The sequence below is a fragment of the Electrona antarctica genome (assembly GCF_951216825.1).
Source record: "Electrona antarctica genome assembly, chromosome: 20".
NCBI lineage: Eukaryota > Metazoa > Chordata > Actinopteri > Myctophiformes > Myctophidae > Electrona > Electrona antarctica.
The window spans coordinates 28,206,613-28,227,759 of record NC_136801.1 but is presented as its reverse complement, the minus strand read 5'-3'; the positions used below and the strand labels follow the sequence as shown (position 1 = coordinate 28,227,759).

General features: G+C 44.6%; 1 protein-coding gene across 6 annotated transcripts in view; it reads right to left on the bottom strand.

Moving 5' to 3' along the window:
- Window positions 1–6: 6 nt before the first annotated feature.
- phldb2b (pleckstrin homology-like domain, family B, member 2b) overlaps window positions 7–21,147 on the bottom strand; it is an 86,497-nt gene continuing 65,356 nt past the window's right edge. For 3 of the 6 annotated variants that reach the window (XM_079490138.1, XM_079490137.1, XM_079490142.1), the window contains 14 exons: window positions 20,537–20,674; window positions 18,859–18,987; window positions 18,228–18,383; window positions 16,851–16,961; window positions 16,003–16,092; window positions 14,431–14,571; window positions 12,453–12,590; window positions 11,541–11,640; window positions 9,360–9,510; window positions 5,013–5,103; window positions 4,521–4,667; window positions 2,684–2,903; window positions 2,240–2,325; window positions 7–1,640 (listed from right to left, as the gene is read on the bottom strand). In XM_079490138.1, the coding sequence (XP_079346264.1) occupies window positions 1,500–1,640; window positions 2,240–2,325; window positions 2,684–2,903; window positions 4,521–4,667; window positions 5,013–5,103; window positions 9,360–9,510; window positions 11,541–11,640; window positions 12,453–12,590; window positions 14,431–14,571; window positions 16,003–16,092; window positions 16,851–16,961; window positions 18,228–18,383; window positions 18,859–18,987; window positions 20,537–20,674 (1,839 nt within the window). In that variant the 3' untranslated portion in view covers window positions 7–1,499. The remainder of the gene's footprint in view (window positions 1,641–2,239; window positions 2,326–2,683; window positions 2,904–4,520; window positions 4,668–5,012; window positions 5,104–9,359; window positions 9,511–11,540; window positions 11,641–12,452; window positions 12,591–14,430; window positions 14,572–16,002; window positions 16,093–16,850; window positions 16,962–18,227; window positions 18,384–18,858; window positions 18,988–20,536; window positions 20,675–21,147) is intronic. The other 3 variants (XM_079490141.1, XM_079490140.1, XM_079490139.1) reach the window with 2 other exon arrangements.

Below are 21,147 nucleotides of genomic sequence, written 5' to 3'. Positions count from 1 at the left end.
CAGGCAAACAGAACTATCATTTAATTGATTCATAGTGTACTGTCAGCATGTAATACTAAGCATCTGACCCAATTTCAGTATTGACAATGATCAAAGGCACACTGGCATTAAAAAATAAATCGTTGTAGAAGAATAAAATAAAGCAAGATTTGGTCTGAAGAGAAACAGACAGAAATACCACGTTTCCACATCCAATGTCCAATGTGTAAATGACGCAACAATCAAAATAACAACAAAAGAGAAGATATTAAACAACAATATCTAGTTCCAGCAAGAAAAATGGAGTCACTGCTGCTTTAGAGCACGGGTCTGGGGAGGGGGGTGGGTTCCAGGAGGTCCCCAGGGAACAAATTGATAGATCAAAAATAATCAATCTATTAAAAAAGGTTGATTATTACTGGTTTTTAGATGTGTCAGTCAAATGTCATTTCTACAGTTTCTATTCAGACCTGGCTCCATATTGTATTCACTATGATACTGACTCTTGAGCAATTGAGCACTTCAGAAAGACAATAATCTACTCTTTATGATTGCAAAACTAAATTGTTTGACTATATACACGAATATAGTCAACCAATCTACTGTTTTAACAATGTTATCACTAACCTTGACAAAAGGTGTTATATGGCTTGCTGATAACAATTACATTGGGAATTATGTATGTAGCATTAGCTTACTTTGGCAAAACTTAAGAGAATCTAGCCTAGAGTTTACTGTATTTTACTCGAGGAAGATCCTTGGTGCATCAAAATGTGTCTACTGTATGAAGTCCTAGTTGTAAAACAGGAGAAATTGTGAGCAACACAAAGCCATGAAACTTCATATACTACAACTCTAACTCAACATCAGACATAGGGTGCTGTAGGGTGATTAACAGTAACATTGTCCTACTACATAATTCCTGAATGAATTGCTCATCGTAGAAAGGTCTCAAGGGACACATTGCACTCGCGCCATTTCACTTCCCTGCTGCTTTCCTGGATGACATAAGATAATTATGTTATTTGATGGCAAAGTTTGGCTTTTCACGGCTCAACTAATGCACACCTCTAGTTTTCATGAACGGTTTCTTTCCGACGTGGTATGCAGTGGTGTATAATATTATATTAGACTTTGCACTTGGTACACATTTCTAGGATTTAGTCCAAAGCACCTTGATGTGAGTTGGAGTACTTGATGACCAAGACAACTGATGACTTATTTGCTGGTTTGTCCTTGACACAAGGGAACCAGCCAGATTGCCCCAAAATCTTCAGCCAATGTCTTTCTCTGCCTTAAATTAACACTGCAAACTCTGGCCATTTTGTTCTGCAGGCAGGCAAAAGTTACCGAAAGTCTACTCAAGGCTGCTCTTCTTGCCACACCTCAGGAAACGTGTAAATCCCTTGATGCAGGTGACACGTCTATCCGTATAAGTTGAGCAATTACAAAAATAGAAGGTGTCGGAAATTAGTCCAGGCTCGCATCAGCGATATATCCCTCCGCCCCTGCTCTCGGCACTACACCATGAACTGGGTGTAACCCTCCGCACCGGTGACAATCACATCCATCCAGATCCTCATGGCTTCCGGAGAGGGAGCGACCATGTAATAGACCCTGTCATGAGTCTTTACACTGAAGGTCAGGGAGGGATTGGGGCTCTGTGAGAGAGAGAGAGAGAGAGAGAGAGAGAGAGAGAGAGAGAGAGGAGTTATTATTGTATGTCAACTTAGGAAAATAACAAAAACTAACGTTAATCGAAATAAAAAAATAAGAGACTTTACAAAGAATCTGAAACAGTATTGTGTGTTTTGTATTTGTATTTGTCTCGTGTGTGTGTGTGTGTGTGTGTGTGTGTGTGGTCAATAGACAACATTTGTATTCACAATAAGGCGGTCTACAAGCTCACAACATGTCACATTGCGAGGCGTTGTGACTTTGTAGTTCGAACGTTTGAGAGAGAGAGGGGGGGGGTGAAAATAGATAATGGGACAAATATAGAGTGAAAGCGGGAAGGAGGAAGGAAGAATTGAGGGTGGGGAGGTTTCTAGGAAGGATGGGAGGGTGGAAAGGGAAAAGATCATGAGCGAGATATAGAGGTTATGGGAGAGGTAAGGATAGAGAGAAAAAGAGAGAAGACTTAAATGGAAGACATTACATTCCCTGCTTCACCTCTCTCTCAGATAAGGGTTCCTTGGCCAGAAAAAGGTTGAAGTCCCCTTCTCTAAAACAGTGGTCATACGTGCAAACACACACATACCTTGTGTGCGTTTTTCAAGTGGTCGTAATATACTTCCTCAATGGCCTGGAAATAAATCACCCCTTTCAGCTTGGCTTCATGCTTGTCTGGTGGAAAGACAATAACACAAACACACGATGATCACACCAGCGCTGAATGACAGTGACAGAAAACACAAATGCATACAGTAATTCAAACTCTGTGCGTGTGTGTACGTGTGTGTGTCTAGGTCATGATTTTGTGTGCATACATGTATATCACTATTCACATAGTGATATAGTATGTACATATATACATGACACACACACACACACACACACACACACACACACACACACACACACACACACACACACACACACACACACACACACACACACACACACACACACACACACACACACACACACACACACACACACACACACACACACACACACACACACACACTCTATTCCCTCCTACCTGCGTAGTAGGAGAGCGTGCGTCGGTTGCGGTCGAAGACGAACCAGCGTTTCTTCCAGGTCTTGATCTTGCCTCCCATCTTGACCAGGTATCCGCGGCAGGTCTTCTCCGTGATGGACAGGTGGAAGCAGGTGTCCGCGCTGTGGCCCGCCGACTCGATGTGGGAGCGCAGGTCAAAGTCGTCCTTCCTCACCGGCAGGTAGCGGGTCAGCGGCCGAGACTGGAGAGGACAAGGTTCAAAAAGCCTTTGTTCAGACCAGTGGTGGAAAAAAAACTAGTTACTTAACCCATTTTGAGTGGGAACCCCTTTTGGTGGTTACATACATTATGTTATAATTTAGCTATTGAAAAATAGCAGATCTACAAGCTCATAGCGCGCCACCGAGTGGCGCGCTATGAGCTTGTAGGTCTGCTATTTTTGAAAAATCGTTAAAATGTGCTTCAAATCTTTCAGAAAATTGATTTAGAAAACTTTTTTTTTCAGGCCTGAATGGGTTAAGTCACATCACGCAGATCGGCTATTTTCAAATGGCCGAAATGAGAGGTGTGCCTTTTTATAGCTTGCAGATCCCTGCTCTGAGGAGATAAAGCATGTGTCCGTAGTGATGTGTGTCGGAGGCGCCGGTGTACCGCAGCCTAGAGTGAAACCACACTGTAGTGTGCCGGGGCGTATATCTAGTTTGCGTCCGAGCATAGACATGGTAACGCCCCGCCTGCCTCTGATTGGCCTATCGACACTGCCCGTCTTGACTGTCCACCGCTATGCTGGATAGTCTGATGCGAGGTTACTCCGTGGTGGAAAATAATACAAGTATGGTATGATACAGAACAGAACTGTAAGTTTTATTTTTGTAGAAGAGGAAAACTAATATTGTTTATGCCGTTTGATTTGATGGAATAATTGACATATACGCCATAATATGATTTGATTTGGTGTGTTAAGTGTTTGTGTTGATTATTGTGTAATTTATTTGTATGTGTAAAAGGTCTATTTTCCCTTCATCTTTACTCGTCCAGCAGTGACATCATCGTTAGGCAGATCACAATTTTTTACAAACATTTTTAGATTTTTACTATCGTGAGAACGATGGCTTCCATTTTCGCATTGCAACTTTTCAGGAATAGAAAGCCTGCAGTTTCTATTAGCTTGGATTCTCCATCGATGATGTCACTGGTGGACGGGTCTCTGAACCCTCCTATATGAGACACAGACTGAATAGAAATAAATAGTGCCATTTTATCATGATTATTAGTGAGTAGGCCTACCTATTATATGAAGATAGGTTGAAAAGTGGTGAAGTGGTCCTTTAAGAGGCCTTTGTGTGTCTCTCACCTGTGCCCTCTGTTTCTCTATACGTTAATAACCCTTCATGGTTGTGTGTCTCTCACCTGTGCCCTCTGTTTCTCTATACGTTAATAACCCTTCATGGTTGTGTGTCTCTCACCTGTGCCCTCTGTTTCTCTATGGGTTAATAACCCTTCATGGTTGTGTGTCTCTCACCTGTGCCCTCTGTTTCTCTATGGGTTAATAACCCTTCATGGTTGTGTGTCTCTCACCTGTGCCCTCTGTTTCTCTATGGGTTTCTAACCCTTCATGGTTGTGTGTCTCTCACCTGTGCCCTCTGTTTCTCTATGGGTTAATAACCCTTCATGGTTGTGTGTCTCTCACCTGTGCCCTCTGTTTCTCTATGGGTTAATAACCATTCATGGTTGTGTGTCTCTCACCTGTGCCCTCTGTTTCTTTATGGGTTAATAACCCTTCATGGTTGTGTGTCTCTCACCTGTGCCCTCTGTTTCTCTATACGTTAATAACCCTTCATGGTTGTGTGTCTCTCACCTGTGCCCTCTGTTTCTCTCGTAGCTTCACCTCGCGGTCGATGAGCTTCTGCCTCCTGGTGGTCTCGTCCTGCAGCCTCTTCTCCAGCTCCTCCCTTCGTCTCCTCTCCTCGTCAAAGGCTTGCTTTCGCACCTCCATCTCCAGCTCCTAAGGGTTGGAACATGGACACGTTACATGGCGTTTACATTCGACACAAAACCTTTTCAGCAAAGCATTTTGACTGGTCGAAAGTAGTCAGTAATCACAATATTAGATTTGATGGACTTCTTTACTGCTATAATTGACATATGGGTAGCATATTATATTGCCATTATACAGTGGTTAAATATAGTTGCGCTGTTGATGAGGAATAAGCAATGGAAACAAATTACATCTCACTAAGCTTGACCGTAAATCTGGCTCTGAGAGAAAAGTATTGTTGGTGCTGTAATATGTCAGTGGACGTGTGTGTGTGTGTGTGTGTGTGTGTGTGTGTGTGTGTGTGTAACCGACCTTGTGTTCTATGAGGCGGTTCTTCTCGAGCTGTGCTTCTCTCAGTAGACGTTCCATCTCCTCCAGTTTGGCCATGTTGGACGTACTGGCACTGGAACCCACAACACAGTCACATGTAATGTACCAATACACACTCTACAGCCAGCTGCTCATAGCACATGTGCGTGTGTGCGTGCGTGCGTGCGTGCGTTGGCTGTAGTAACAGAAGTCTGCTGCTTATCATTTCCACTTCAAAAAGGGAACACCTGGGATGAATTAAACGATACCTCCTTCCCTCTCGTCTTTCTTTCCTCTGTCCACTCCACTCCTCCTCCCTTCTCTACCTGATTCACTCCACATTCTCTCTCTCTCCCTCTCTATGCTGCAGTTATAGCAATGATTACTAAGGGAACATAGAGCAATTTGTAACAAGGAAATATCACTTCCACCACCTTTAACGCCTCTGGGACCTTATTTTGCAGGGACAGATGGAGCCATGATACCTGATTCTAAGTGACCTCTGGTGCAGTCAGTGGTACCCAACCTTCTTAAACCCAAAAGAGAAATATAATGTCTCTGCAGAACCCAAACTAGTCAAACATAGCAGATCTACGAGGTCACTCACAACGCATTAATGACATGCCTATTTGGTAGAGATATGGGAGAAACAGTCTCCTCGGTCTGTGATAACTGCCACATGTAAACTCGCACAAGCACACGCACACACACTCTACATTATGGCTTCACAGAGCATTCTGTTTGGCATTTTAACCAAAGTGCGTGCGTGCGTGAGAGAAAGAGAGAGAGAGAAAGAGAGTGAGAGAGTGGTTGTTTGTGTTGGATCAAAGAGGAAATCAACAGGATCTGTGAACAGGATGTTAAGGCAATCAGGGAATCATGCGTGCGTGCGTGCGTGCGTGCGTGACATCCACAGCTAGCGGTAAACTGATACACAATGTGTTTCAGTGTGGCTGTCACAACACCGTTAAGATGAATGGTGCACATTAGACTTAGTCTAAACAAACCACAGAGAGGTAGAGAGAATTGGGGTACAGAAAGGAGAGACATATATGGTGTGAGAAAGAGAGAAAAATAAAGCATGGAAGTGCATCAGAGAAAAGAGGGGAGGGTTTGGAGAGTAAAGCCAAGGGTGGCAAAAATAAATAAAGAGAGACATTGGATGAGTGAAAAAAGAGAGAAACTGAGAAAGCAAAGCAGGGGTGAAGGAGAGAGGGAGACGAACTCTTTCCCGCTCTCTGGAATATTCAAACGACGACACTTTGAAGTCGACCAATGAAAGTAAAGTTAGACGTGGTTTCTTTAAATAGACACTTTGTCAAATACACTCTTCTGTTTCAGTGGAGATTAAAAAAAACAATTGGCTGCTAAGAAAAGTGAGAGTTGCATTGATGATTGGTGTCTAATCCACATATCCAGCAAACACTTTGTCAAAATGACACCTAGCTGCACAATATGAAAACTTTACAGACAGTACCCCCTATAATTGTTGCAATGACAAACTAATCACATTGTCTTACTGTTTTGAATGAGAGTACAGGTAAAAGCATCAACTAGTCAGTCCCGCCAGGATTATGCAATTATGGAATCACAACGTTGTCTTCAACCCTATACTATTATGTATTTAGAACAAAAATGGTTTACAGTTTTGCTTATCATGACACATTTGTGTGATTTTAGGAAATATGGACAAAACGTTCATCCAATAATCTACCATTAGTACATTACAATTACAGTCCCAAAATTAATACACTTTTGCTGCTGCATTGTCATTTTCCAATGCATTCTTTAGTGAAAGCCGCTGCAAGTGCCATCATTTTGTTAAACAAACGCTGCATAATCCTGAAGGGACAGACAGTCCTCCAGCACTGTATCTAACGCTTCTCCATCCCTCGTTTCCCTCCTCTTTCCTCTCCATCACTCCATTACTGTCCATCCCTCTCCAACTGAATGCTAACATTTGATTTATCCGCATGGTGCCAAAACCAGCCGATCCACAAGCCCTCAACGGAGTGCACACCAGCTATTTTCAGCAAGCATCATCGCCATGCAACTATGTATGAATCATCAATCATAATGTCTCTCTAATCCTAACTCCCAACTCTTACCTCCGTCTATGAGAAGGAACTAGCCTCAGGGTCATTGTAGATTCCATGGTCATTGTGGATTTCAATTAAGACGTCAAATATTTCCACTACTCCATGAGCGTTTGGTTCATTTCACCACCTACATTTGTTCCTCCTCAAGAATGAAAACTTCTATTTCATCCAATGTTGCACCGCTATACCCCCCCCCCCCCCCCCTCCCCCTCCCCATGCATGCACCCATTCCAATCAAATCAAATCCGTTTCAGGTCCATCCAGTACAACGCAACACAATCCTTAACGCAGCCAAGCTGAGGATCACAGAGCCCACGTATTCTTTGCAGTCTGACCTGCAAATGGTTTTAGAGACCATACCAAATCTATCTGCAGAACACGGCCTGTACCATTCACATCAACGGGGAGGGAGGGGGGGCGGAATGGCCTGAACCATTGTGAGTTACAGAGGAAGAGCGGCACCACACATGGTTTTGGTCCAGATAGGGGGGCTGGAAGCCCCCCAAAATATACCTCTGCATGCATACAGCTTTGCCCTGCTCATCTGAACCTGAGGGGGTTCAATACACGCACAGTCACACGCACGCACGCAGCCACACACACGCACTGCTTTAAGCTTTCCTCATTCTGTAACTTGACCCCTAGAACACTAATCAAGGCACCGTTGCAACACACATGTTCGACACACACACACACACACACACACACACACACACACACACACACACACACACACACACACACACACACACACACACACACACACACACACACACACACACACACACACACACACACACACACACACACACACACACACACACACACACACACACACTTCTCCGAGGAGGGAATCATGAAAGAAAGGCGGGAACCTCCACAGACTCTTTACATTAACTCGCCCCGCATTCTCTGCTGCTTGCTCTCTCCCTCTCTTTCTGCACACCATGTTTTACATTACAACAGAAATGAGTCTCTTTGTTCCTTCATCTCTGCTGAGTCTGTCGCTCCGGAAATATGATTCCTTCCCAGATATTTACTGTGAGGGTCACACGACCACTTCCAGTCTCCTCTGAAAAGCAGTGGTTTTCAACCTTTTCTGCATCAGGGGCCACTTCAGTGGTCAGATGCCGTGTGCATTTTCAGATTATGTTTATTTTAATGATCAATCGATTGTGTTCCTGCTCGGATCAATGGAACTAACAGTGTACTTTCAGTACCTATTCATTTTTCCAAAAGTTTTTTTGTTCTTACTTTTTGAGGGGCCCCTCCAATGCATGGCTTTGAAATGACGTCATATGGCAGCCAAGCTAATGGATTGTTTATTTAGGGCAGGGGTTCTCAACGTTTTTGGCCGGGGACCCCCGGCAATGCTTTGGCAATGTTTCTGGACCCCCGCCCCGCCCCCTCCCGACGCCCAATATAAATGGACTGCTACAATAACCTTAATAATAGAGACAATACACCATATAATAATAAATAAATACTGAAACCAGATATAATCATTAGGGAGGTGTATGCATGTACTATGTGCACCTTCATTTCCATTTTCCAGCAATTCAGTTTAAAAAAAAAAATAATAATAATAATTTGGGGACCCCCCAAAATAATTTGGCGACCCCCCGAGGGGTGGCGACCCACGGTTTGAGAACCCTTGATTTAGGGCACTGACATGATGACGTGAGACGTCATGTGGCCAATATAAATACATCTTGTGACCGTCTTATTTCATACAATAACACACTGACTTCATGTCTCGTAACATATATATAACGTATATAGCAGCAGTGAATCTGCAATGAATGAAAGTGACTCTGCCTCATATGTGCAGGCTTCTGAAAGTCAAAATGATGCTTCATTTCAACATTACCGGACACCCCTCACTTCACACAAGTGTGATTTATTTTTAAATATGAATGTTATATTATCATCAAAGGTATTTGCAATATCCTCCCAGGCCATGGCCAACAGGTTGAGAACCACTGTTCTAAAGGCAAGTTGCAGCAATTTCCTGTTTTCTGCTCAACCTTCCACTCCTGCTATCTGTCTCTCCACCACCCCCCCCCCCCCACCCACCCCTCTCTCTGCATTGCACATTATAAGGACAGAGTGGAACAGACAACACAGTGGACGAATGTTGGTCCAACACATGTATAAAAACTATGAATTATGATATGAGTGATTACCACAGAGAGAAAAGGAAATGCTTGCCTCTCGCTCTCTCTCACTCGTCTCACACACGTACACACACCTGGAGATGTTGTCGGGCGAGCAGGCGGAGATGCTGGTCTCGATGGAGTCGGAGCTGTCCACGCTCATGGTGTCAAAGGCCTGGTTGTCACGGTAACCGTAGGGGTCCAGGTAGACACTGGTCTGCGAGGCGGCCCGGGAGCTCGACTGACCTGCACACAGTCACACACTCAGTAACAGGCAGCACTACTACACGAGGTGTGTGTGTGTGTGTGTGTCTGCATGCGTGTGTGCGTGGCTGCGCGCGTGCGTGTGTGTGTGTGTGTGTGTTACCTATGTGCGGCCCTCCCTCTGGGACTATAGTTTGCCCATAGGGCACTGACCTTGGATCACAATTCCCCGCCACCGTGAAACGCGTAAAAAAAAGTCCACCCCAAACACGAGCTGCGCTAAAAGAAACAACACTCTGAAGCAGCCAGCTAGTCTCGGCTCAAAATGTGTCCGGTAAAAAAAAGAACGCTCCCTCCAAACAAACAGTTTGGGAGTCGGTGTAAAAGTATACTGTAGGTATAAGATTCCGTGGACAGTGGAACATAAATCCAATAAAATATTCCACGTGACGAAGTCAGCCTCGATAGAGCGGCGACCATACGTATGAGTGGTGGTGGAGGATGCTTTGAAGAGAGCTGCTCTTCATCTGATGGCTACAGGAATTATACACACACGCACGCATGTGATAGCATCTGCCCCGGACACCAGACCCACCCGTCTGATGACCCTGCTCAGGGGACCAAAGGCATCCCAGGGCCGGATAAAAACTAACAAACTATTAACTACTAGGCCAGGATCAACTGTACAGCAGTGTTGATGACTTTGTCGACTAAAACTATGACGAAAAATGTTTTGCAGACTACCATTTCTTTCACTGAAGAAAACTACATAAAAACTAAGCCATGAAGCCTAAAACTATGACTAAATATACTGACAATTTAGGAGAGATCATCATCAGTTTGGTCGCGATCAGGTGTTGCGGTCTGAAAATAGCAGATCTACAAGCTTACAATGCTACAAGCTCACAATGCGTTGTGAGCTTGTTGATCTGCCATTTTCAGCATGCAACCAAGAGTTAAATCTGCCATTACGATGTCATATGAGGATTCCATCTGACAGCAACAATACGCAAATTAGAGTGGGTTGGGTTAGTTTGGACGTTTGACTGTTATGAAGCTACAAGAGAAAAATAATGAATAAATAAATAATTACAAGGCCACAGGCCTGTAATCATTTAAGCTAGTGTCATTCTGATTTGGGGGCGACAGGAATGATCACAGCGGACACATGTAGGATATTTACCTCAATGTCAGAGCCTTGTTAAACATGTCAGTAAGAACAGAAGTGAGTTGTCTGGCATGTGACCTACATTGACCTTAAGACATTACGCCGACCAGCCCATCTGGTGGGAAAGGCTGTGTTTTTGACGCTTTGTTGTAGCCATTGGGCAATTTCAAGATGTGTTACTGTTCAGAAAACTATCATTTTGTATTTCATCATTTTATTAGTTGCGTAGATTTATGAAATACTAATGTACACCCACCATACAAGACATATGAAATACTAATGTATTTCATATGTCTTGTATTTCATACAAGACATATGAAATACTAATGTACACCCACCATACAAGACAAAGAGGTTTTGCTCAACTGTGGCCCTTCATGCACATTCCTGTACTATCTTCAAGGTCACATAAACAATGGAGACACACTCCAATACACCCAAACATGCGTGCGTACACATACATACGCACGTGCTTGCACACAAATGCATGTGCTTGCTCATGTACACACACACACGCGCGCACACACACACACACACACACACACACACACGTTGTGATGAGACCATATATGGTGCATTTTCAGATGACATTCCAGAAAGTCAGTGTGTGTTTATGTAGGTAGTTACAGTTTATGCATGTGTGTTAAAGGAAACCTTGTATCTTCACATTGAAATGGGGAGAATTAATGCCCTAGATTACCATGCAAGAGTGTCACAAAAAATGACACTCTTGAGTGTTTTAGATTTAGATTTGTGAACTGTTGCGACCATAGGTCGCAGGTCATTTACTATGAAAACCTGCGTTTCATGTCGCTTCTCGCCCCCCCCGGGGTGGTTTACTGGTGTTTATGGGTGTATACCTTACTTTATATTGACGTCTTGTGTTTAAGGGTGTATAGTATACCTTTATATAGACGTCGAGACTCTGCTTCCTTGTTGGAGACAGAGAGCATTCTGGGTAGAATGCTGCCACAGCTGGAGCTCTGCGACAGTGGCTGGTGGGACTGTGAAGGAAAAACAACTGTGAGAGAAATGCTTCAAATTAAGAGCTGGCGCTCTCCGTCAGGGGCTGGTACAGCCTGAACTAACGTGTTAGGTTTCTGGTCTAGAGGGGCGGGTCGCGGCTAAGATTTGCGCACGCCCTGATTGGAGCTCACTGATCTGGCCCCTCCTCTCCCCCCTAGTGCAGCGCTACGTCACATCATTTAGAGCGACGCCCACCCGGAAGGGTTGACTCCTACTTCTAGACCAGAGCGGCCAATGCGTTCCCCCAGGCTTTCATTTTTTGCGCCGACGAAAATGAAAGCCTGGGTACCACCAAGGCTAGGGCTGGTGGGACTGGACTGGAGAGAAATGCTTCAAATTAAGAGCTGCTGTTGCTGCAATAAAGCGCAAAACATGCTCCTTCCCGACATCTAACTTAAGGGAGGTGATATAACTACAAGTTTACGTCATTCCGAATTACAAATTGACGTTATTCCGAACTTCAGATGGGCAATCTCACAATTTTGACGTAACTATTTCTGAGCGGTGCCAAACCACTCCAATGAGTGACCGAGTGTGTATGTCTGTCTGTAGTATGACCCATTGACCCCTGCAGCTGATTGGGCATTCGGGTCACACTGTTGAGCAGCGTAAAGGGCCATTCACACTGAGCACCAACTATTAAAGTGTCGTTTTTCCAGGTTGAACACTGAAACTGGTAGAACCATTATATCGTTGCAACTTGCTGTACAAAAGTAGTTGCGCAGTGTGTGTGTGTGTGTGTGAGTGTGTGAGTGTGTGTGTGAGTGTGTGAGAGAGAGAGAGAATGTACCTTGTAGCTGCGTCCCAGTGTAGAACAGGTGAACTGGGGTGGGATGGTGGGCGTGGTTCTCTTTCTGGGTAACGTGTCACTCAAATGGGCCCCGCCCTCCTTATCACACCTCCTCCTCTCCTCCAGCAGACGGAAGTGCTGATTACACACAACCACACACAGCATGACTTTACAATTCAACCCATCACATACATGTACAAACCGTCACACACACGCACGCACAGTTCAGCTCCACAGAGAGATGTGAACACTACTGTATGTCACTTTCTCATGCACAAACACGGCTACGCTAACACAGATATGCTTTTCCATGCATGGTACCGGCTCAACTCCACTCTACTACTCACCTTTTTTGGCTTGCTTTCTAGCTTTTCTTAGACAAAAGTACCAAGGTTCAGAGTTGAGCTCTGGCGATACCAAAAGGTGATGTGAAAACACTGCAGACTACTGGGCACTCTCCTACTCTCCTATGCCGAGGGTTGGATGTCGCTACGATGACCACTCTACTCTGAGGAGGGCATTTGACTCTTTGACCAAACCTATTTCGACTTCTATTCAATGGTTCAAAGTCATATCTATCAGAACAGTATGGTCGGCGGTGTAGAACCCTCATACATTGTCAATCCAGTTGGTGTCGCACATCAATTGGGACCTTACTTTTTTCTTTATACATCAATGTAGTTGCGTGACGTGTCCCGAGTTTAATGGACAAATGCAGGCATCTTCATACATGGAAAGAGTGCTCATTTCATCCAGTCTGATGTCTGGTGAAGAGCCGAGAGGCTAGGTTAGCGTCACGTCCATGGTGTACTCTACCTTAAAGGAGCCTAAATAAACGTTTTAAGCTTTGGAGCATGATCCAGTGTGCGGACCTTACCTTTCTTTGTGGATTCTGACCACCTGGTTTTTAGTTGGTGGACGTGCGTGCATTATTGCTCTATTCTCTAATTTCATCCATTCTCACAAATGTACTGAACACGGTCAACATTTTGGTTAAAGAGCTCCAATTGCAGCGAGAACGCAATTGGAGCGTGTTCAGGGGAGGGAAGCCGGACGGGGTGATCTTTGTCAGTGCACAAAGTGCACATGGGGGTGGCACCTGCTGTCAGTGTGGAATGCTCAACAGGAACGGGATGAGGAGTATGTATGTCCTCCCGGTGGGGGCTCCTCACTAGCCCAGTAGGGTCCATTTGGTTCCCTTTGTACTCTCTCAAGAGTTATGGGGGTCATTCAAATAAAAAAAGTTTGCGAACCAGTGCTCTAAATTAGCAATGGAGTTGTTGCGTTAAGCCGGTAGCATGCACTGGAATAGCGACCACAAACAAACAGAAAGACAGACAGACAGACACCTATACCAGCTTTACCTGCCTCAGTCGGTGGTGGTGTTTTTTGACAGGGAGCGGGGGAGGGGGAGAGTCGGGGAGAGGGGAAGGGTCTCGGTAAGTCACCATGTTCTCTGGCCAATGAACAGAGGGCGTTTTGGGGCGGGGCCGGGAGTTCAGAGGATGGAAGCAGGGGGAGGAGGAGGAGGAAGAGCAATCGAGAGGAGAGGAGGAAGAGTGAGAGGGCTTGGAAAAGAGAAAAAAGAGAGGAAGTGCGTCAGAAAATGCAACGTGTGAGAGAGAGGCGAGAGACACGGACGAACAGGTCACAAAGTACAGTGTGCTGTCGGGTGGAAACCTTGTATGTCAAAACCGTTCCTTTTATATGATTGAAAAAAGTCAATCTATAATCTCACAACGTGTTGCACAGCCACACGTTCTGAGATTGTAGATCGCTATTCTCACTCTTGCGTTTGACGAAGAAGGCCATTAATTAATTGGGGGGGGGGGGGGGGGGCATAACAAGTAACTAAATATGGAGTAATTTTGGAGTTACAAGGTTTCTGCCCGACGGCAATGATATGCACCTTGGTTTGCACACTAAGATGCACAAAGAATCTGTACAAACACGCACGCACGCGCACACACACACACACCTCGTCCTCCGCAGGGTTTGGGGCGCTGTCATCGGGGGAGGGGCTAGGCTCGGATTCAGGGAAGGGGTTGGCCGGGGTGGGTTTAGAGTCCCCCCCCAGATGGGAGTAAAGCTCATTGATTTCTCTGACTGTCACATAACCCTGGAACATACCACGTGGAAAAAACAGGGGGGGAAAGAGGGGGTGAGGCATAGCATGGAGTGATTCAGCCATTATTATTAAGACATTTTTAGCAATGCACGCAGGGTGAACGAACACTTCAGAATTAGTTGTTTTAGAATTTAGAACGATGCAGCAGATGATTATTCTTTTAATATATATATTTTTTGCGTTCGTTAGTTTCGAAGCAGAAATCAGAGAATGTATTGGACAGGCATATTACACAGAAGTATAAGCACACAAGTCATTAAATTTGTTATCTCGTTGTGTGAGTATGAGCTGTGGATCAAGGAAAAAAGGCCTGTCTCTCCTAAATTCCACAACTAGATAAATCCTCCCTTGGATTCATCCATTTCTTCCATCCTTCCTTCATGACTGCCTATCACTGGCACTTTCAACACTTTCACGTCCAGTACCTTTGATAAAGGAGAGAACACGAAATATGACAAACGAAGGGAAAAGGAAGGAACGAAGGGAATACAGATCCAGTGGGCACCTAAACCTTGTGGGCAACGTTAAATCTGCTGTTTTCTTTCCAAAATGTAGAATAAAGAATAAATGTGCTTTGGATAATAATATCCAAAGCAATAATCTGCTTTGGAAAATGGTTGGAAATAATGTCAAGTATAGGCTACATCTTAAATATACCCAATTCTTTTTTTCACCCCCGAAATGATTGGATATCACAGATTTCTTAGCAATTTGTAGGATTGTGGACATATTGGGCCTTAAATAAAAATATGTTTTTTTCATTACTTGAGAAAGACCAATACCAGTTGAAACATTGTATGTCCTGCCTGCTGTGATTGTGAGTAAATACTTGGAGCATTACTAAGTGAGTTGCGAGCCCTTGCTTTTCTTCATGATATCTGTTAGTTTAACAGTTTGGCTCAGCACCAAGATCGGAGGATGTGCGCTGTTCTATTTTATTCTGATGTGTATTTGGCCCCTCATTTATATAAAAAGGTGCCCAGAAATACCAGGTGCCCACTGTTCCGGTTACCAGAGAAATATTAGGAAGGAAGGAAGCCAGGAAGAAAGAGGGAGCAGGAAAAATACCAACTTTTTGAACGGGAAGGAAAAAGTGCGGGACAGACAGACAACAGAGGAAGTATACCTCAGCGTTCCTGAGATAGAGAGAGGAAATGAGAGACGAGAGTTCCTGCAGGTCGTCAGGACAAGGCGAAAGAGCAGAGGCGGAGACCGCGTCGCGGAAATGGTCGCTAGGTGAGCGACACACGTCAGCCAATGAGGCCTAAGGAATGGAGACAGAAAGTTAAAACAGACAGAGAGAGAGAGAGAGAGAGAGAGAGAGAGAATTTCATGAAGAATTGAGATCTCAAGTGAGTTCCGGGAAAATCTGATTGGACGAGAAGTTGTTGAGTGAGAGCTGCCGGACATTATGGTACGTACCTCCCTGAGAGACCCGTGGCCGAGAGAGAAGCCCCGCCCACCAGTGAGCTCTGCGTATTTCCTCTCCAGAGTGGACAGGTTCTCTTTCTCCTGAAAAGAGAAAGAAAGAAAGAAAGAAATTCAGAATAGGGAGATCCCTTAAGCAAATTAACCTCACCGTATTCTAGCCATATCCTATATTTGGCGAAAATAAGCGAACATTTGTCAAGGAATAGCAGATCTTGTATATTGGCTATTTTTGGTGAAGAGATTTGGTGCACAAAGGAAAAAAAGGAGGAGACCTAGTATAGAGCCCTGGGGGACTCTGGTCAGCTAAGTATACAATACAGGGTTTAAGTGGTTAATCAAATACAGACGCATGGGAAATTAGCTGGAATACGTCTTGGGCAGTTATTGTTCACATATGAATATTTCATTCAATACCTTTTGAACTTGTCTGATTCAATTACATGAATAGAAAACACAAATTTAATCTCAGTGGCTTGTGGTTAGAGAGACCGGGATGTCAGGGTTCGATCCCCAGCCGGGTCATACCAAATGGGACCCAGTGCCTCCCTGCTTGGCACTGTACTTGTATTGTACATTAAGCTGCAAATGTGCACTTAAAAATGTTATTTAAACAATGCCAGATTCACTGTTTACCTTGTATCCTTTAGTTTCAATATACAGATTATGTTTCATAGTATACAGTATTGTACTGATACTATGTTCTTGGTTTACCTGTGATCCTAGTTTACTGAGGCACTGTCTCTGTGCATCTGATGTGTTGACCTTGTTTATAGTAAGTGGCTCGGGACAAAGAGCGTCCGCTAAATGCCTACAAAGTTGTGATTGTAAATTGTACATACGCTCTGCAGCATCATTTCCAGGGTGCTCCTTTCTTTCAGGAAGTTGTCCTTCTCTCGCTGGGTCTGCTGGGTAATCTGACCCACTTGTTTCTTCAGGGTCAGTAAGCGTTCCTAGAACACAACAATACGAGCCTGTTAACATGATGTGGTCCTGCTGGGAACGCGGGTACCATCACTGCCACTAACTAGCAGGAAAACACAGCCCGTTCAAGGGGCTCTCTAAGTATGAAAAAGCCCCTTTTCAAACGTTAGCTTTTGAACCCAAGCAGCAGTTCAAATACGGGTCCGTCTGTCCTCCTACATCACAGCACTGCATATGATTTAATAAACATGGAGGACCTTTTTATGTGGGTTTCACATTTGCTTGTCATTTAAATGTGTTTCAGAGGAGTGTGGGTTTTCTTTAAACCAAATAGGGCTGGAGTGCCCTGGTCTGAATTACACACAGACACGCACGCACTAGGGGTGTGCTGAAATATCGATATGGCGATATATATATCGATACGTCCTCCCGCGATAAATAATCGATATCGATTATTCAAATATCGATATTAAAAAAATAAAATAAAAACTTTTTTCTTTTTTAACTATTAATTTAGTGTTTGAGTGGTGCAACCACTATAGACAGCTATGTGTGTGTCCCTCCTTGTGTCCAAGCACGAAAATAAAAAAAATTCAGTTCCAAGTATTTTGTAGTTGCAGATATCGTGATATATCGTTGATGAAATTTCATACAATATATTGATATATCGCAAATATCGCAATATATTGAATATCGTGATATTATCGTTATCGAGGGCCTAATATCGCAATATATATCGTATTGTGAGGTACCCATTCGTCCCACCCCTAGCACGCACGCACGCACGCACGCACGCACGCACGCACGCACGCACGCACACTTTGCATTACTGTACTTTTGGAGATTATATTAATGCCATTTTAATGCCATTACAATTTTCCGTTATTTTTTCCATTAAAGGACCTATAAAATTTTTGGTGTTTTTTGAGCTCACCTGTGTATTTTCTATCCCCACAAATATGCAATTTTGAGATTTCTCATCATGATCATATAGGGGCTTTTATGGAAATTGCTCTAAGGAACAGCTCAACTGATTTGGTCGTATTTGTGATGTCATCAATGTCACCCTATTTTGTATAATTCCTCCCTCTCTTCAGTCTTCAGTTCCAAATTTGCATTTCCACTTTGTTTACAATGTCCGCCATTGTTGATTTTCCAAACAGGCATGGAATGGAAACAAGCCTGTGTTTATCTAGCATCAGTATTATAATGACTCAAATATTAAAGTCTCATTTTTGTTTTCCTAAAATGTTAGTTTGAGTTAACTCTAATCTAATAAGCCTGGCGTGTAGTACCTTGCGTGTGACAGTACTGCGTTGGAGGTCGGCGATGTCTCGGAGGATCTGCTGAGTGCGAGTCTCCTTCTCCTCATCCTGACGGCTCTCCCTCTCCAGTTGCTGGAACTCCATGTCCTCAAACTTCTTGGTCTCTGCCTCCAGCACCTCGCAGTCCTGACGCACACACGCACACGCACACGCACACACACACGGGAGGTACCGTAGTTTAGAGACCAGGCTTACTGCATGTTTTTTGTGAGGGTACCTACCTTAGGGGACACGGGGAGAACATGCAAACTCCACACAGAAAGGCCCTTTCGCCAAACCCACCCAGGGTATGGGCACTGATGACGCGGAGGGGGGAACACACCCCCCAGCGCCCATAGCGTCCCCAGCTTTCAGCTCTCTCTGCGTCCGCCGTCCATTTTCTTTTTGGACTGCGTGTGGCGACCCGAATCATTACCACAGCCGTGTACTGTTATTTCAGCTAGGCTAATATTTGCAGCATGGCATGCTGTTAAGCTTGTACATTTTTCCTTGCAATGCAAAATATACGTGTTTATTACGGTATGTGCAAGTGCAGCATGAGTGCATTTGCATTCACGCCTGTGTGTGTGTGTGTGTGTGTGTGTGTGTGTGTGTTACTGACCCTGGCTAGCTGGACCTGAAGGGGTTCCTTGGTGGCCTCAGGGCAGCTGTCCAGCAGGGTGCGCTGTTCACACACACTCTGAGCCAACCCCTCTATTCTGCCCTGCTCTGCAAGCAACAGCTCACTGGCCTGCCACACACACACACACACACAACCACATACAGTATGCACACACACACCAACCACATACAGTATGTATGTACAGTATACATACATACAGTGCATGTGTGCACACATGCATACACACACACACACACACACACACACACACACACACACACACACACACACACACACACACACACACACACACACACACACACACACACACACACACACACACACACACACACACACACACACACACACACACACACACACACACACACGGCAGAGAGAGAGGATGGTTGAGTTAGTAGGACTGGGAGGCACAGTTAGTTACTACAACAACTGGGACTGCAAGATTAGATTGACTGCCGGGACTGCTCTCCTCCTAGAAGCAGAGGAGGGAGACAGGGAAAGGGGGAGGGGGGGGGGGGGGGGGGGGGGAGAGAGAGAGGGGGGGGGGCTGATGGAAGGAGGATGGAGGGATGTAGGAAGGGAAGGAAAAGGAAGATATGTAGAAGGCAATGGGAACAGGGGGTGAAGAGGAGAGATGGAGGAAGGGAGATGATGAATGGTTCTAATGCATTGGGTTCTCAACGTCGGGTCCGGGGACCACCAGGGGTCGAAATTGGCTAAATGAGTCTCAGAGTTAAATGAACACTGAGCATGTTACAGTGTAAAGACTGGGGTCCCGAACATGTTACAGTGTAGACACTGGGGTCCCGAACATTTCAGTTACAGGCCCCTTTGGAACCCGACGTTGAGAACTTGAGAATGGGTTGAGATGCATATGAAAATGGTTCTCACTGCACATACCACAACCACACATACATACAAACTCACACCACCAGATTCTACACACACACAACCTCTCACAACTTCACCTAGTCTGTGGAAGCAACCCTATCTAGTACCTCTTCCTAACGATCTTCCTGTCTGTAAATAGCGGTTGGTGTGGCTTTTTAGCATGGATTTACCAGCTGTGGGCTTCACGGAAATATTAGGAGCTGGCCAGGACTCGACACAGAAGAGGAGAAAGTGCCACACACACACACACACACACACACACACACACACGGTTCTCCTTGTAAGGGGCAGTGTGTGTCATGTGGTGGCTGCTATACCGTGGCAGTATTAGCAGCTGTATATTTGGACCAGGAGAAGGATTAACACCTACCAGTTAGTCACATGTCATGCTAAATGTATGTCAGTGTGTCTCTACGTATGGTTTCCATTTGGTATAGACCCACATACCGATGATGTCAGCATAGGTAGGCAGGTTTCTGAACTGTCCACAGCCATCCTCTGAGACACAGAGTGAAGATGCCTTTATGGAGCATCTTAGGTGACTATTGTCTCGTAGCCAACCAGCAGTTTGCCAAATCTCAGCTCTTACCGTTCTTTTGCTTGGGGTTCATCCGTTTTGTGGAGGAGTGGCTCATTCAACGTCTACATAAAACCTTACAATGTTAAAACCACTGAAAGCTCCTTTGAATTGAAAGCCCAGTATCCGTATTCTGGGTCTCAAACTATCGTCTACAGTACATGCCATTTTCTGTGTCCTGTTTATTACCGTGTCTTTTTCCTGCTGGGATTTGGTCTCCAGGTCGTCCAGCTTGCCGTGGAGAGCCTCCAGAGCTTCTCTCTCCTGCTGGAGAGCAGAGAGCTCCGACTCCTGCTCGGCATCCACCAGAGCTCTCTCCACCTCCACCTTCAACATGCAGTCAGACAGAAAATCAATCGATCAATCAGTCGATCAATCTGTGATCGCAGTGAATCAATCAGTTGGCAATCCTCCATTTGCACTTTTGGTGCGATGTAAGAGCAAGATGTACAAGGGCTGGTCAATTAACAGAAACAACAAAACAGAAACAATAACCTTGCTTAATCTTGCTCGTGTAGGTTAATCGAATAGTCGAGAAGCGTTTTATATACATTCCTACTTGTATATCAAAGAATCGACATCAAGAAAAAAAATCAACTATGGTTGTCCCTATCCGATCACGTGATCGGAAATCGGGACCGATCACGTCATTTTCAAATGATCGGAATCTGATCGGGAGTAAAAAAAAACCTGATCGGGACATCCCTAGTATCAATATTATATCTATATCATGATATTAGACTGGATATTGTCTGTAATTCTGGATATTGTACTATTGTAAGTGTTCTATAAAAATATAA